At 37.3% G+C, this 14,514-nt stretch overlaps 1 protein-coding gene across 1 annotated transcript; it reads left to right on the forward strand.

Moving 5' to 3' along the window:
* LOC109212028 (probable hydroxyacylglutathione hydrolase 2, chloroplastic) lies at positions 229 to 7,011 on the forward strand. Its single transcript, XM_019375644.1, has 8 exons — positions 229 to 358; positions 1,013 to 1,195; positions 3,113 to 3,316; positions 4,016 to 4,139; positions 5,168 to 5,268; positions 5,806 to 5,880; positions 5,972 to 6,070; positions 6,554 to 7,011. Exons 1-8 carry the CDS (start codon positions 302 to 304, stop codon positions 6,698 to 6,700), a joined length of 990 nt encoding a protein of 329 aa, XP_019231189.1. The 5' UTR covers positions 229 to 301; the 3' UTR covers positions 6,701 to 7,011.

Here is a 14,514-nt window from a genome sequence, read left to right on the forward strand (position 1 = left end):
ACTTCGGAATTAAGCCATGTGGATAAAATATTGATAGGCTTTATCAATTAATTAGTATTTTACGGCTTGAATGTGAATTAATCAGTATCACAGAAAGAGTACATAGGATGGGAATAATTAAATAAAACATTTTTTTTAAGAATAGAAAAGGGAGCATATTCTAAGAAGATTTTTGTATGCCTTGTAATTAATTAGCAATTTGATATAAAATATTCCGAAAAACAAAGTGGGTGTGTGAAAGCGTGCGACAGCCCCACCGTTGCCTTCCTCTACACAACTCTTTTATTGCAAATACGAAATTATGCAAACCTTCTGTAGAATTGCACCCTCCGCCATGGCCTCCTTCCCTTGTTCTAAGGTTCTTTTTTCTTTCTTTCTATCTTCCACCCCTTTAATTTGTATACATAGCTCTTTCGATATTTTTGGGAATTGGTAGAGTATTCTAAAACTTTGACTTATAGTAGAGAGCTTTGTTATGTGTTTGGAAGACTATGGTTATTTTTTATTTGGTGTGGATGAATTGAATTATTCTGCGGTTTTCTGAAAATTGTTGAAGTGAATTGGAGAAATGATGAATTTATTTCGCCCGTGTGTTTTTTGCTGTCCCTGAATTTGAATTCATGTTTCCTTGCTAGTTGTGAATTTACTGTGAAGTCTTCACGAACTGTGTAATTTGTGTAGCGATATATATAAATGTATGAGTGATTTGTATTAAAGTTGGGATCTTTTTCACTTTTTATTGTATCCTTAATTAGCTTTTGATAATTACTATGTTGGTCTGAGATTTTAAGGTTTAAGGTTTTACAAGAATTGCTTCTCTGTCAGTTATTTACTGATTCTATCTGATCTTCTTGTGGGACTCATTTTGTTATTCTGTTTCATAAATATTTATTTTGGGGGGGGGGGGGGGGGGGGAGGGGGTTCTTAGTTACATATGCTGCTTTTATTAGTATTTAGATCTTTAGTCTTTTGGGTTGCATTTTGACTTAATTCTTTTTGTTGGTTTTCTTAGACTCGGACAGGGGTTTGTGTATGGCCTGGCTTGAGACAGCTTTCTCTTAGGAAGAATCTCCTCTATGGATTTATGCAGCTTTTCTCAATGCCGTTTAAGACCATACGTGGAGTTAGTCGGACACTAGGAGTTTCTAATCTCTGTAGCATTACCAGTACGTGTTCAAGTTTGCAAATCGAACTGGTGAGTCCTCGGTAACATGCATTTTATGTGCGTACATGTCATTTGTTGTGTCGTTTTAGTGTTTGGGGACATTTAGTTATTCTTTCCTCTCAATGGAAAAATATTTCATCGATTAGTGGCTTTAGAACACTATTGAATGTCTTTTTTGTAAATTATCTCAAATGAGTGATTGAGATAGGAAGTACTGATGCCAGAGGGATTTAAAATTGTTCGAGCAGACCAGTAAATTGAGCATATTTGCTTGGTGATGAGCAAAAATGATTACACTTTATTTGAAGACGCCGAGTGGCGGGTGGTACTGCAATTTGGTATTAATGGCCTTTGTATATTAAAAATATGGCCGAGTACCCTGAGACTAAGTTGCTCGGACTCGGGTGCGGATATCCGATACGGGGACGGATCCGAGTATCGGATTCGGCAAAATCTAAATTTTAAGATTCGGGGGTGCGGATCCGGATATGGATACGGGTGCGGGTGCGGGTATTCGGCTAATAAAAAATAGAGCTATAACAATATTGTAAATTTTGAGAGATATTCTGTGAAAAACTTACATGAATATTGTAGAATTCAATCTTTCATTCTCCTAGATGGACATTATTCTTTCATTGTCCTAAATCTGTTTTATTTTTATTTTGAGAAATCAAAATGTCTATTTTTCTCCCAAATTTGCCGATGGACTCCGGTCAAAGTGTCCGAAGTCAGTTGACCGAATCCAGGAAGTATCCCGTCCCCGTCTTGTATCATGACAAGGATGGCACCAAAATCGAAGAGTCCGCGCAACTTAGCCCTGAGATCACTCTAACTGACGATAGATACACAGATCCTCCTGGGAGTTATCTGTGTACTTAATTGACATCTTGAAAGTTAAGGGCTTACACCTAGTTGGACAAAAACAGGGATTATATTGCCCCGTGCAGAGTATTTAGAAATGATTATACTGTTATAGCAGTATAACAGTATACTGTTTTCACGGGTTCGAACCGTGGAAACAGCCTCTTGCAGAAATGCAGGGTAAGGCTGCGTACGATAGGCCCTTGTGGTCCGCCCCTTCCCCGGACCCCGCGCATAGCGGGAGCTTAGTGCACCGGGCTGCCCCTGCCCTATACTGTTATAGCAAAACTGCTTGTCTATCATATCTTCACCTGCTCTGTGGGAGATAGCTTCAAAGGATGGATCTTAATGTTCAACATCTTTGCAATATAATGGGGGTTTTTTCCCACAATTTCTAAAGTAACTGCTGCATGCACGACTGGTCAATTATTGGAATTCTAGAGGCCTGAATAGGAGGAGCTGGGTAGTTGTCCCTTATGCTCTAAATATGGCCTGTAGTATAGGGACTGGACTGAAGACTTAAACTGAAGATCTATCAAGGGCATTGACAATAGCTGTAGGGACTGAACTAAAGACTGAAAGTGTTTGGCGTGCTCATGACATTCCAACTTGTATGAACAACTCGATGAACTTCTTGAATGGGATTCCTTTTTTTAGTGCCTTGTATTCTCTTGTATGCAGACGTATTCCTTTTTTTCTTGCTGGGTAATAATTTTTTGTTTAAATTTTACCATAAGGAAGGCAAAATGCTCTTATATTAGTGTTGCTAGTACAAAATAATCAAATATCTAAGTCTCAGCTCACAGAAATGGTAGTGTGCTACTTCCATTTTGGTTGGGAAAGATGAGAATTCCGTGCTTTTTCTTTTTTCTTTTTCAGGAAGCAGATTTACTAGCTGAGAAAGAATAATATAATTTCTTGCTTCTCTTCCACTTTCTTTTTCCTATGCATTTCTGCTCTCTTTTTCAGAACAAGAAAGCACAAATAGGAAATCTACATCTTGACTTTATAGTGTAACAAAGCTTTCCATCTCTATGTTGAGAAACTCTGATAAGTTTGCTAATCATTTCTGTTGTCTATTGCCAGATACCATGTCTCCAGGATAATTATGCATATCTATTGCACGATGTGGATACTGGAACAGTTGGTGTTGTGGATCCTTCTGAAGCTGTTCCTGTTATAGATGCACTGAGTAGAAACAACCGCAATTTGACTTACATTTTGAACACACATCATCACTATGATCACACTGGTGGCAACATGGAGTTAAAAGCAAGGTATGGGGCAAAGGTATGATGAGGTTTTCCTCTTGGTGCAATGATTTCAATGCTGCTATTAATTTATGTCTAGTATTTTCTGCGAACTCCGATTGGTTCATTTTTTTTTTCACATTTTCAATTCTTTCTTTTGGTTCTTTGTTTTTTTTTTTTTAGGGGGGGGGGGGGGGGTTAGGATTTTACCTGGTTACAGTTTTTTGGTTCAACGGAGTGATCTTGAAAAGGAGGAATGTACAGTTGCTTTAGTGCTTCATATCTGTTGCCACAAATCTCGTGAAATGCTTTAAGTGATATTTTGTACAATTTTCTCTGTCTGTATCTCTGCCAGGCGTACCGCGCATGACCAGTTAAGATTACTGAATTTGGAATGAAACCAAAAAAGCCAACTAAAATACCAAAAATTATTTTCCTTCAAGCTCAGTGATTTTGGTTTTAGAATTGATAGAAATTAGGATTAACTTAAAACTGATGTTACACTTAAAAATTCTTTGTCACTATAACATGCAATTCTCTCTTCTCCTATTTTTGATGAAGTAAGTGGTGTATTAATAACAAGGGCATCCAGAAGATGCAAAATTACAAAATAAAAAAATATCAGCTCCTAATGTAGACATAACATGCATTTCTCTTTGATTAGCAGATTAAGAGTCAATATGTTTGTGTCAGTTGAAATTTTGTCAATGAGGCTTTTATTCGTTACGTGATTTTGTAGGTAATTGGATCTGGAGTAGACAGTGATAGAATACCTGGTATTGATATAGCCCTAAATGATGGGGACCAATGGATGTTCGCAGGCCATGAGGTGCTTGTCATGGAGACTCCTGGTCATACGCGAGGTTGTATATTAGTGCCGACATCATTTGAATATTTACTTGAACTGTCTCATAGTCTTTTCTTTTTGCTCGTGATGCTATATGATGGAACAGACATTTATTTCCCTGTCAAATAGCATGCTTCTTGTCTTTTCTTTTCTGCTCCCTTTAAGGTCAAATATCAATCACTGTGGGAGAACGGCACCATCTTTGTGTAGATGTCTTCTGCTGTAGTTGGTTTTAGCTAGTTACAAGTTCTTCATGTTACTTGCTGGACATATGTGCTGTGGGAAGTATCCGTTTAGTGTGGGTGTATTAAGTCCAGTTGAGAGTTGGTTTACCATTACATACACCTTCAGAAAATTCTCATCCAGTAGTATAATTACATCTTACAAGTGAGATATCTGACATTCACCACTATAACTATTGTCCTGTGTCCGGTTATTCATGGAGAGATTAAGAAGAGAGATGATAGATCAACGAAAGAAGTATGTCTACTAGAATGTATTCGATCAAACAGAGTTGTATAATCGTTTGATCCGTTTACTTTCTCTGTCCATGTGTTCCCTTTCATGTAACACCATTTGACCGGGTATGTTCATTTTATGTCATGCTATTTGATCGGGTAGTTCAAGAGATATTAGTTTGACTTGTAAATGCATATACGAGTGGTATTGGATGAATATATTAGTGTAAGTATCTGAGAATTTAATTTGAAAGAGAACCATCAAAATTAAAATCGATTTTAGTTAAAATAGATGCGAATTGAGAAACCGTTGGAAGTTGAAATTATTAATAAAATGATGTCAAATATTTGTTATGTTCCAAAATGAAGATAGTGTCATATAAAATTGGGACAGAGCTAGGATCTTCTCTGTTCATCGCAACGCAACTGTTTATTCTTTTAACATGATTTGTGATGAGAAATTTTAGATTGAGGGCAAAGGTGGGGATTATTCTGATCTAAACTGTATTATCTTTTTGATCTTCTGTGTTTTTTATATGCTCGAAAAATCTCCTCAACATTACTAATACGAAAAAATGCATGACAGGGCATATCAGTTTTTATTTCCCGAGATCAAAGGCAATTTTTACAGGAGACACACTGTTCAGCTTGTCTTGTGGTAAGCTATTCGAAGGGACTCCTCAGCAGGTAAAGTAGAGTTCTATTTTGTGGGCCGTATGCATCTAGTTTGTATTGCATTTTATTTTTCTTTTATTGAGCTTCTGTATGTTCTTTTCTATTTGGCTTCAGATGTTGATGGTTCTCAACTAGCAACTAAGTCAGACCGATCAAGTAGAATAAGTAAACTAGTAGAAAAAAATTAGGAAAAAGCCACTGTTGGCCCAATGGGAGGGGGTTTCGGTGGTTAGGGTTACCGGGAAAATTTATACAACATAACAAAACCATAAAAGTTTTTGGAGTGAGCTAGCCAAGTCTAAAATGTGATATTATAGGAAGAAATATCTCTACCTATCATACGTGGTGTTAAATACTATGCATATTGCTTTTCTTTGGGTGGAGCAAGAAGCCGTGAAGTAAAACTGTCTGCTATATAGTCTGAAATTGGAATGTGAATGAATGATGAATCACCTATCTTAACGGAGCTAGGTCCATTGTGCAGAAAGATTTTCGTGAGGGCACTTGCCAACCGTAAATAATGAATACTAAAATCATCTTTATTTACAGATGCTCTCTTCATTGAGGAAGATCATGTCCTTACCAGACGATACAAATGTTTACTGTGGTCACGAATATACATTGGTAAATTAACTTTTGATCATTGTTGTCTCGTTCATAACTTAGATAGTGTTGGCAGCTGCTTCTGACCTGACTATATGACATGTTTTAACAGAGCAATTCAAAATTTGCACTTTCCATAGAACCTGGTAATGAAGAATTGCAGTCATATGCTGCACAAGTTGTCAATCTTCGCAAGAAGGGCTTGCCAACAGTAAGCTTCTTTTCCTGAAAACTCTAATGAGAACAATCTAGCGGTTTACCTAAATATTAAATTGTAAATATATTGGGATGATCCGGATGATTCATGAAATTTGAGGTGTCTTATCTTCTTAATTTTAATTAATCTCTGAGAAGCTTAATAAACTTGTTTGGTGTTTTTGTATTTGACCCCCGTTAAATATTTCCAATTTACACTTTGCTCATTGGTAAGTTACCAGAGTGCCCAATAATATCTTAGTAAGATAAAGGATTTGCTATCATCAGCAAGAAGAAGCTTCCAAAATTTACAAGTTTTACAATAACCTTAGAACTTGTAGGTTGAGGAATCCAGTAATATCTATGTTGCATCTTTGATATTTACACAAAAAAACTATGAATAAACGGTAAAAGCATGTATATATCTTCCCCTCTATTTTCTAGGAATATTTATCTGCTAATTGTCAGTGTTTGCTAAATATATCTTCTGGTGCTTTAGATTCCAACAACGCTCAAGGCGGAGAAGCTATGTAATCCATTTCTTCGAACTTCAAGTACAGAAATCCGGAAGTTGCTAAACATTCCACCCACTGCTGCTGACGCAGAAGCCTTGGGAGCTATTCGTCGTGCCAAGGATAAGTTTTAGGTCGGGCATGTGAATTTGCCTATAAATGAGCCAGAGAATGTGTTAGATACAATGTGGCTTAACAATTTTTGTATAGGGAAAGTACATCTACCAGACAAGGAATACCTGATTCCTGTTCATGTTTGTCTTAGCTTGGAGAGTCCAGATTCTGCGTGAGACTGTCCTTCTGATTGATACACATATTACATATGGTTAAATTTGACCCAATAGAGTTGTTATAGCAAGAAAAGCTTTTTAGTTACTGCTGTATTATTTTATGGATCAAGTTTACTTTTTCATTTTATATTGAATATGCGTACCATTTCTTTCAACCGTAGCATTTGGCAGTTTGAATTCTGAGAAGGACAAGATGGCCAGAATCCTTACTGGATCCAACGAGAAGAGGAGAACACCCTCCCATTTACTTAATGACTAGATGGTTGGTGAGGACTTGAACTTTTGTTTGCTTTAAGGGGACATAGTTGGCGGTAATCACAGACATTTGGACAATATTCTGTCATCTCCTTGCACAAATCACAGACTTCATCTTTTACATAGCAATTGGTCTTGCCATCAAGATACTACAACCCATGTTCTCTATTCAGACTTCGGTTGCATATATTTTGTGACGCCCCCATCAACTTTCTCTTACCCAGATACAGTTAGAAAATGGAGAACAACATTGTGAGCTGATCTAACAGTCATATTAACGGAACTTGCAAAATTGTGAAGAAATAGAGAAGAAGAGTTGGATCACATAAGGAGATTTCCTAGTTCATCTATGCTAAGCCCTCGACTTCTTCCACATAGATAGACCATTTGATATAAACGAACATACTTAAGTTTCTTTCTTTGTAAACCAAACTTCTCTGTACTTTCCAAATGTTGTGAATCATATTATTTTGACTTTATTAAATGACTAATTCTGGCAACAATGAGACTGCACACTTTCCTCGACTTGGATAGTGATTGTATACTTCTAGCAACTTTTTAACAAGTTATCATTGTAGGATTTAATTGGCTTTCATGGGAAAGGCAAGTAGAATTAATATGAATAGTGTCACAAATCAAGTTTTTACCATTCAGGATTCTATTCCTTCGAAATATATAAATACTTTATACTGAGATTACTTGCATCATAAATAAAAAAAAAATACAACTTTAATAGAATTATTTGTCAATATTATTTCATGGCAAACAATTTACTTGCTACCAACTCTAATTTACCAAAATATTTTTGTACTTAAGCTAATCGCATAAATATATTGAGCAGAAGTATGCTTCACCACCCAAAAGAAGCAGAAAATAAATCATGATATTTTATCTTTTTACTTGCCCTGTATATGAAGCTTGACATCTTGCATCAGATAACTTCTTAAAACCTATAGCATTAAACCACCGCTACCAAAGACCACTGATTACAACATTATTTGTTTGAAAAATATGGAAGATAAAGTATAAGCTCCAATTTGTAACATAGTTCAGAATGGGAAAAGAATTTAACACATGTAGTAGTCAAATATAATCACGACAACCTAAGCATCCAGAACATTCAAAGTTTTATGTACTCCGTATAGATATATCTTATAGCTATCACAAAGAAAGTTTGTAAGTGAACATTTTATCTGAATCATATAAGACATAAGACAGGACATACAATTTACTACAAAAGAAAATTATTACTTGGGAGGGATAAGAGTAAAACAAAATGAAAGAATCAATTACCACATTACTTGAAGGTTTTATCGCAAAACATCATCGTCTGTCTGCTTTTGTTATATACTCTCCTCTTAAGGATTTAAGGTCCTCCAATGAGGAGTTAGGAGATAGAAGCTAGCGCACAATGTTATACCTACATCAGGTAAAGAGCAAGTTAGATCAAGTAACATAGTACAAACATGTTATTATTTGTAATGTGCAAAAGTAATCCAGATAAAAAAGATTACTCCAACTAATAGTAACGACCAAAGATTAATGAGGCACAAAGAGAGACTTATTAAATAGAATTTCGAGAATAAATTAAAAATATAGATAATGGCAAAACTACCCAGGTAAATCTCAGTTTCAAATTTCAAATATTCAATTTTTAAAGTGCCAGTTGGCATTTATGTTGTTAATAATAGAGGCATAGTGGTATCTATCAGAAGTGTCACGACCCGAATCCACTAAGGGTCACGACCCAAAACTATATATATATATATATATATAAGCCTCAAAGGAATCAAATCGCACGATGAGGAAATCAAGAAGGGAAGTGCTCCTAATCGCCCTGTAGCCTCCCGAAGATAAGTACAGACGTCTCCGTACCGATCCGCGAGACTCTACTAGCTTGCTCATGACTCGTGAGACATAAGGGAACCTAGTGCTCTGATACCATGTTGTCACGACCCAAAATCCACTAAGGGTCGTGATGGCGCCGGACACCACTTTCAGGCAAGCCAACACTATTTAACTAGAGATTTCTCGTTTTAGATATTCCAGAAATCACTTCTTTTATACATTTAATTAATAAATAATAAGTTTCACTAAATGAATACTAATATCTTTAACAATTTCAAAATACTGAATAATCCCATAGACATCTCAGAACCCGGTGTCACAAGTGCATGAGCTATCTCTAGGAATATAATACAACAACTGCCCGGAATACAAATAGGACAGAAAGTAAATATGAAAATCTGATAGAGACTCTGTTTGCTGCGGGTCGTCTCGAGAAGTGCAGCTCACCTAAGTAACCGTATACCATGCTGCTATGCCCATTAGGCCGCTAAAAATGCATGTGCCTGTGCAACAAAAATGCACAGGAAGTGTAGCGTGAGTACGAAAACAACGTGTACTCAGTAAGTATCCCGCCTAATCTCGAAGAAGTAGAGACGAGAGGTCGACTTCGACACTTACTAGTGGTCCAATAATGGTACATCAATAATATGACAAATCGAGGATTTATATAAACATGATTGTAATTCAATAGAGTGAAACAAGTAAACAATTCTTTCTTTTATATGAAATTCCCAAATTACCTTTTCATCATTTATACATATATTCTCAAGCTGGGAAGAAGCAATATCAACTTCAATAAATTGTAAGGCAAGAAATACAAGCATGCGCAAATCATGCCGAGGACGTATGGCCCGATCTAACAATATTTAAACTGTGCACTACTAGAGGGTCGAATGGCGCGAACCATAGATGCATCTATTACCCCGCTCGCGAATCATACATGTGACACGGTCAAATATAAATAAACAATGACCCTGCTCGTGAATCATACATGCAACGCAGGTACACATAGAAATACATATTCAAACAGTTAATCAAGACATTCATCAAGAAAACAATTATTCAAGGAGGTGTAAATTTTCCTTTTTTTTACAAGCCAAGAAAATGAAGTTTAACCCTCTTAGAAAATCATTTGCCACTTCGATATGATTTAAGCAATTTATACTATCATTAAGGTTGCATTTATTACAAATAAGCATGCTTTTGGGTCTTAGACTACCCGGACATAAGCATAATAGTAGCTACGCACGGACTCTCGTCACCTCGTGCGTACGTAGCCCCCACAATTAGCAGCACATATTCAATTAATTCACCTATGGGGATAATTCCCTCTTACAAGGATAGAAAGGAGACTCACCTCGCTCCGAAGTTCCATAACCGGCAATCCACGCCCTTCCGAAGATTCAAATCGATGCAAAAGGCTCCAACATTAGCCAATAATAATGTAAATCCATTAATATGAGATCAACTACTCATTATAATCCAATTTATTACAATTCTTAACCCCGACCGAAAAGTTGACAAAATCGCCCTCGGGCCCACGTGCTCGGATTCCGAAATTTTTCGAAGTTAAACTTTACCCATAACCTCACGAACTCAAATATATAATTTACCCTTAATTTCATGTCCAAAATCGTGGTCAAAATCCAAAAATACCAATTTTCTAGGTTTTTCCCTCAACCCCAAGTTTTCCACTAATTTCCATGTTAAAATCTACACATAATCAATGTATTTAACTCATAATAGGTAGGATTAACTTACCTCCAAGTTGCTAGGTAGAAGCCCCTCTCAAGAAGCTCCAAAATCGCCCAAAAATAGAGAAAAATAAACAGAAATGGCCAAACCCCGCTATTTTAATGTATTCTGCCCAGCAACTTCCGCACCTGCGGACTTATCGCCGCTTCTGCGAGTCCGCTTCTGCGGAGCCTCCATCGCACCCGCGCCAATTACCGCTTCTGCAGTCTTCCATCTCGCTTCTGCGCTTGCGCAGATGCGGTCAATGCCGCGCACCTGCGGTCCTTCACCTGGGCGGTCATGTTCCGCTTCTGCGGCTCCGCACCTGCGGCCCAAGCCTTGCAGGTGCGGTTACACCAGAAGGCAACTGATCACTTCTTCTTCAAATTCCAAAATTGATCAGTTAATCACCCGAAATCCACCCGGGGCCCCCGGGACCCCGTCCATTCACACCAGTCAGTCCCAAAACACATTACGGGCTTGCTCGTGGCCTCAAATTATATCAAACAACGCTAAAATCATGAATCGACCTCCAATCCAAGCTTAATGAACTTTAGAATTCCAAACTTCTACATTCGATGCTGAAACCTATCAAATATCATCCGATTGATCTCAAATTTTGCACACAAGTCATATTTGACATTACGGACCTACTCCATATCAAAATGTCCACTTCCGGTCAAACTTCTCAAAAACCTTCAAATTTCTATCTTTGGCCAAATGACTCCAAAACGACCTACAGACTTCCGAATTCACTTCCGATCGCGCTCCCAATATTGGAATCACCATACGGAGCTATTCCCAGACTCGGAATCCCAAACGGATATTGATAACACTGAAATGCACTTCAACCCAAACTTATGAAATTCCTCCAACAATGCTAACTTCCACAACATGTGGCGAAACGTTTCCGGGTCTTCGAAAACCCGACCCGGACATACGCCCAAGTCCAAAATCATCATACGAACCTGCTGGAACCTTCGAATTCCGATTCTGAGGTCGTTTACTCAAAAATCCAATATTAGTCAATTCTTTCAACTTAAAGCTTCCGAAATGAGAATTCTCTTTCCAAATCAACTCCGAACATCCCGGAATTCAATTCCGACCATGCGTACAAGTCATAATACCTGAAGTGAAGCTACTGAGGGCTTCAAACCGCTGAACGACGCGCTAGAGCTCAAAACGACCGGTCGGGTCGTTACATTCTCTCCCACTTATACATACGTTCGTCCTCGAATGTGCTGAGAACTGCACCGGAGTTGTCCGAAATCATTGTTTAACACCTTGAGCACCTACCCGTGCTACCACAGCTTAGTTAAGTGTCACATTTCCTTTTTTACCACCCCGATAGGGGATGATATAAGGGAGTTTTTTTAATTAAAGTGACATTATTCGAAATGGAATTATTTTATTTAATTTATCAGAGTCGCCACTTGAAATAATTTATTTGGTGTCCCAAGTCACCGATTTATTTTAAAATCCCAAATCGAGGAGAATTTTGACTTTATTTAAAAGTCTGCGAAACCAAAAATTCTAAGTAAGGAATTCTGTTAACCCGGAAGAAAGTGTTAGGCATTCTCGGGTTCCGTGGTTCTATCACGGTTGCTTAAACTATTAATATTGGCCTATTATCTGATTTACTACATGTTTTAAACCTAGTGTGTGCATTTTTAGACTTTAAAAACCGCTTTTAATTATTTTATGGAATTATTCTGGAACAAGTTACGATTGTCGTACACTTATTTGTTTGATACACATTACAATTCGTGTCACGGGAACCGCACTTACGGTCTACAACATGTTTAATTTATTAGAATATTAGAAGTTGTGGCCGGGTCACATAAATGTACCCCCAGATTTGAAAATTAGTTATCACAACTACGTCACGGGAATCGTACCCGTAGCTATGATGATTTTATTATAAACGCGCCTAAAGCAAACTACGAATGTTTAAAAATGTGTTTTTCTATACTAAGTTAATATTAATGTGAGGGCCATAGGTTATGGATTTTATTTGCGTATGGCACACCTCAAATTATTTTAAGAAAAGATTTGTATTTTTTCTAAGGCAAACTAAAGATGCTCCTACTTTAATCTAATTTAAAATTAGGTATCACAACCACGTCATGGAAATCGTACCCGTAGTTATAAAAATACAAAACTAAAAAAGAAAACTAAGAAATAGACCATCAAGCAATCAACTAAGAAAGAAAACAAAACTATTCTAGTCTAAATGTAGAATTACGCCAATTTCAAACCTACTGAAAGTCCAAACCAAACAAACCTAATTCATGAATTGAAAAGTGCGAACCCCATCTTACTCATCGTCATTGTAGACCATCAAGCAATCAACTAAGAAAGAAAACAAAACTATTCTAGTCTAAATGTAGAATTACGCCAATTTCAAACCTACTGAAAGTCCAAACCAAACAAACCTAATTCATGAATTGAAAAGTGCGAACCCCATCTTACTCATCGTCATTGTAGACCATCAAGCAATCAACTAAGAAAGAAAACAAAACTATTCTAGTCTAAATGTAGAATTATGCCAATTTCAAACCTACTGAAAGTCCAAACCAAACAAACCTAATTCACTCCAATTTAAACAAAATCTACTGTTTCATCAATTCATTTATTAANTAACTCCGATTTAGAAACCGGTCTTCAATTGTAAGTTAGCATGATTTACTGTTGCCTCATTAAAAACCTTGCTTAAAAAACCCATTTGGCACAAAACCGGTTCAAGGGAAAAAGAGTGCAACACATACTTTCAGACCTAATAGTCACGTTCCTCTTTGATAGTTGCCTGCAAGTGTTAGTTCGATCTGACTTACATGACAAAGAGCACCAGAACAATAACCTACAGAAGCTAGACGGATCGCCGGATTTAACCAAACGTTCGGCCAGATCTGAAACTCATCACAAATAGAGGAGAGGGGAGGATGGAGCCATGAAGTTTCGTTGGTCGCCGGCAAGTTGAAGGCGGCTGGACTTGGGATTGTAGGACCAATCCCAATTAAAATAAAAAGAATAACAATGATTGGATGAAATGGGTGGCAATTGTAGGCTCACAACTTGGTCTTGCAACAAGTTACAAAACCGTTTTGGATGGCAATTTGCTTTGCAAATTGCGATGGAATGAACCATTCTGATTGGTTCAAATGTTGGCAAGTTCTCCTATAAATAGGAGCTTATTTCTCTCATTGAAAGTACACCAAATCAGAGAGAGCGCTATATATATGTGCACCCACATTTAGGAAAGTAATATTATTAAAATACGCGCCTAAAGCAACTACGCATTTATTATCTTTGAGGAAGACCGTGAAATTCGCTAAACGGTCCGCCCGAATTCTAAGTATTTTTATATAACATTTATCGAGGGCCCCGTGATTTTGCATTTTTATTGGCGAGGCTTATCTCACTTTATTATTTAAAAGGCATCCTAAAGAAACTACGATTCTTCTATTAAGTCTTGTCTCTAAACGACCTTAATTAATTAGCAATGATGTACTTTCAGTGTCTTGGGCCTCAAAGTTGGCCCTAAACAAATTCAGTCGTACTCATAAGAACAAAGTTGCCCAAACATGGGCCCTGTACAAGCAAATTCCAGGCCCAACTGGAGTTGCGTCAATTTGACCCGGCTACTAAACTTTACCAATTGATAATTCATAAATAAAGCACTCTGTCCAGAATGCTAAGGGACCAACACTTTGGGCCTAATGTTAGAGCAGTTGGCCCAGATATGATTAAATATAACCAGGTATAACTGAGGAACATAGCTTCAGGGTCGAACCCAGGCAGGGACAGCTTGAGTGTAAATC

The sequence above is a fragment of the Nicotiana attenuata genome, chromosome 2, assembly GCF_001879085.1.
Source record: "Nicotiana attenuata strain UT chromosome 2, NIATTr2, whole genome shotgun sequence".
In the NCBI taxonomy this organism is placed as follows: Eukaryota; Viridiplantae; Streptophyta; class Magnoliopsida; order Solanales; family Solanaceae; genus Nicotiana; species Nicotiana attenuata.

What these genes read in the sequence shown, in the direction of transcription:
- LOC109212028 (XM_019375644.1), top strand. Translation starts at nt 302, where the DNA reads ATGCAAACCTTCTGTAGAATTGCACCCTCCGCCATGGCCTCCTTCCCT. An exon ending in GACTCCTGGTCATACGCGAG is followed by an intron (nt 4,140 to 5,167) that starts GTTGTATATTAG and finishes AATGCATGACAG; the next exon opens with GGCATATCAGTTTTTATTTC. An exon ending in GTGGTCACGAATATACATTG is followed by an intron (nt 5,881 to 5,971) that starts GTAAATTAACTT and finishes ATGTTTTAACAG; the next exon opens with AGCAATTCAAAATTTGCACT.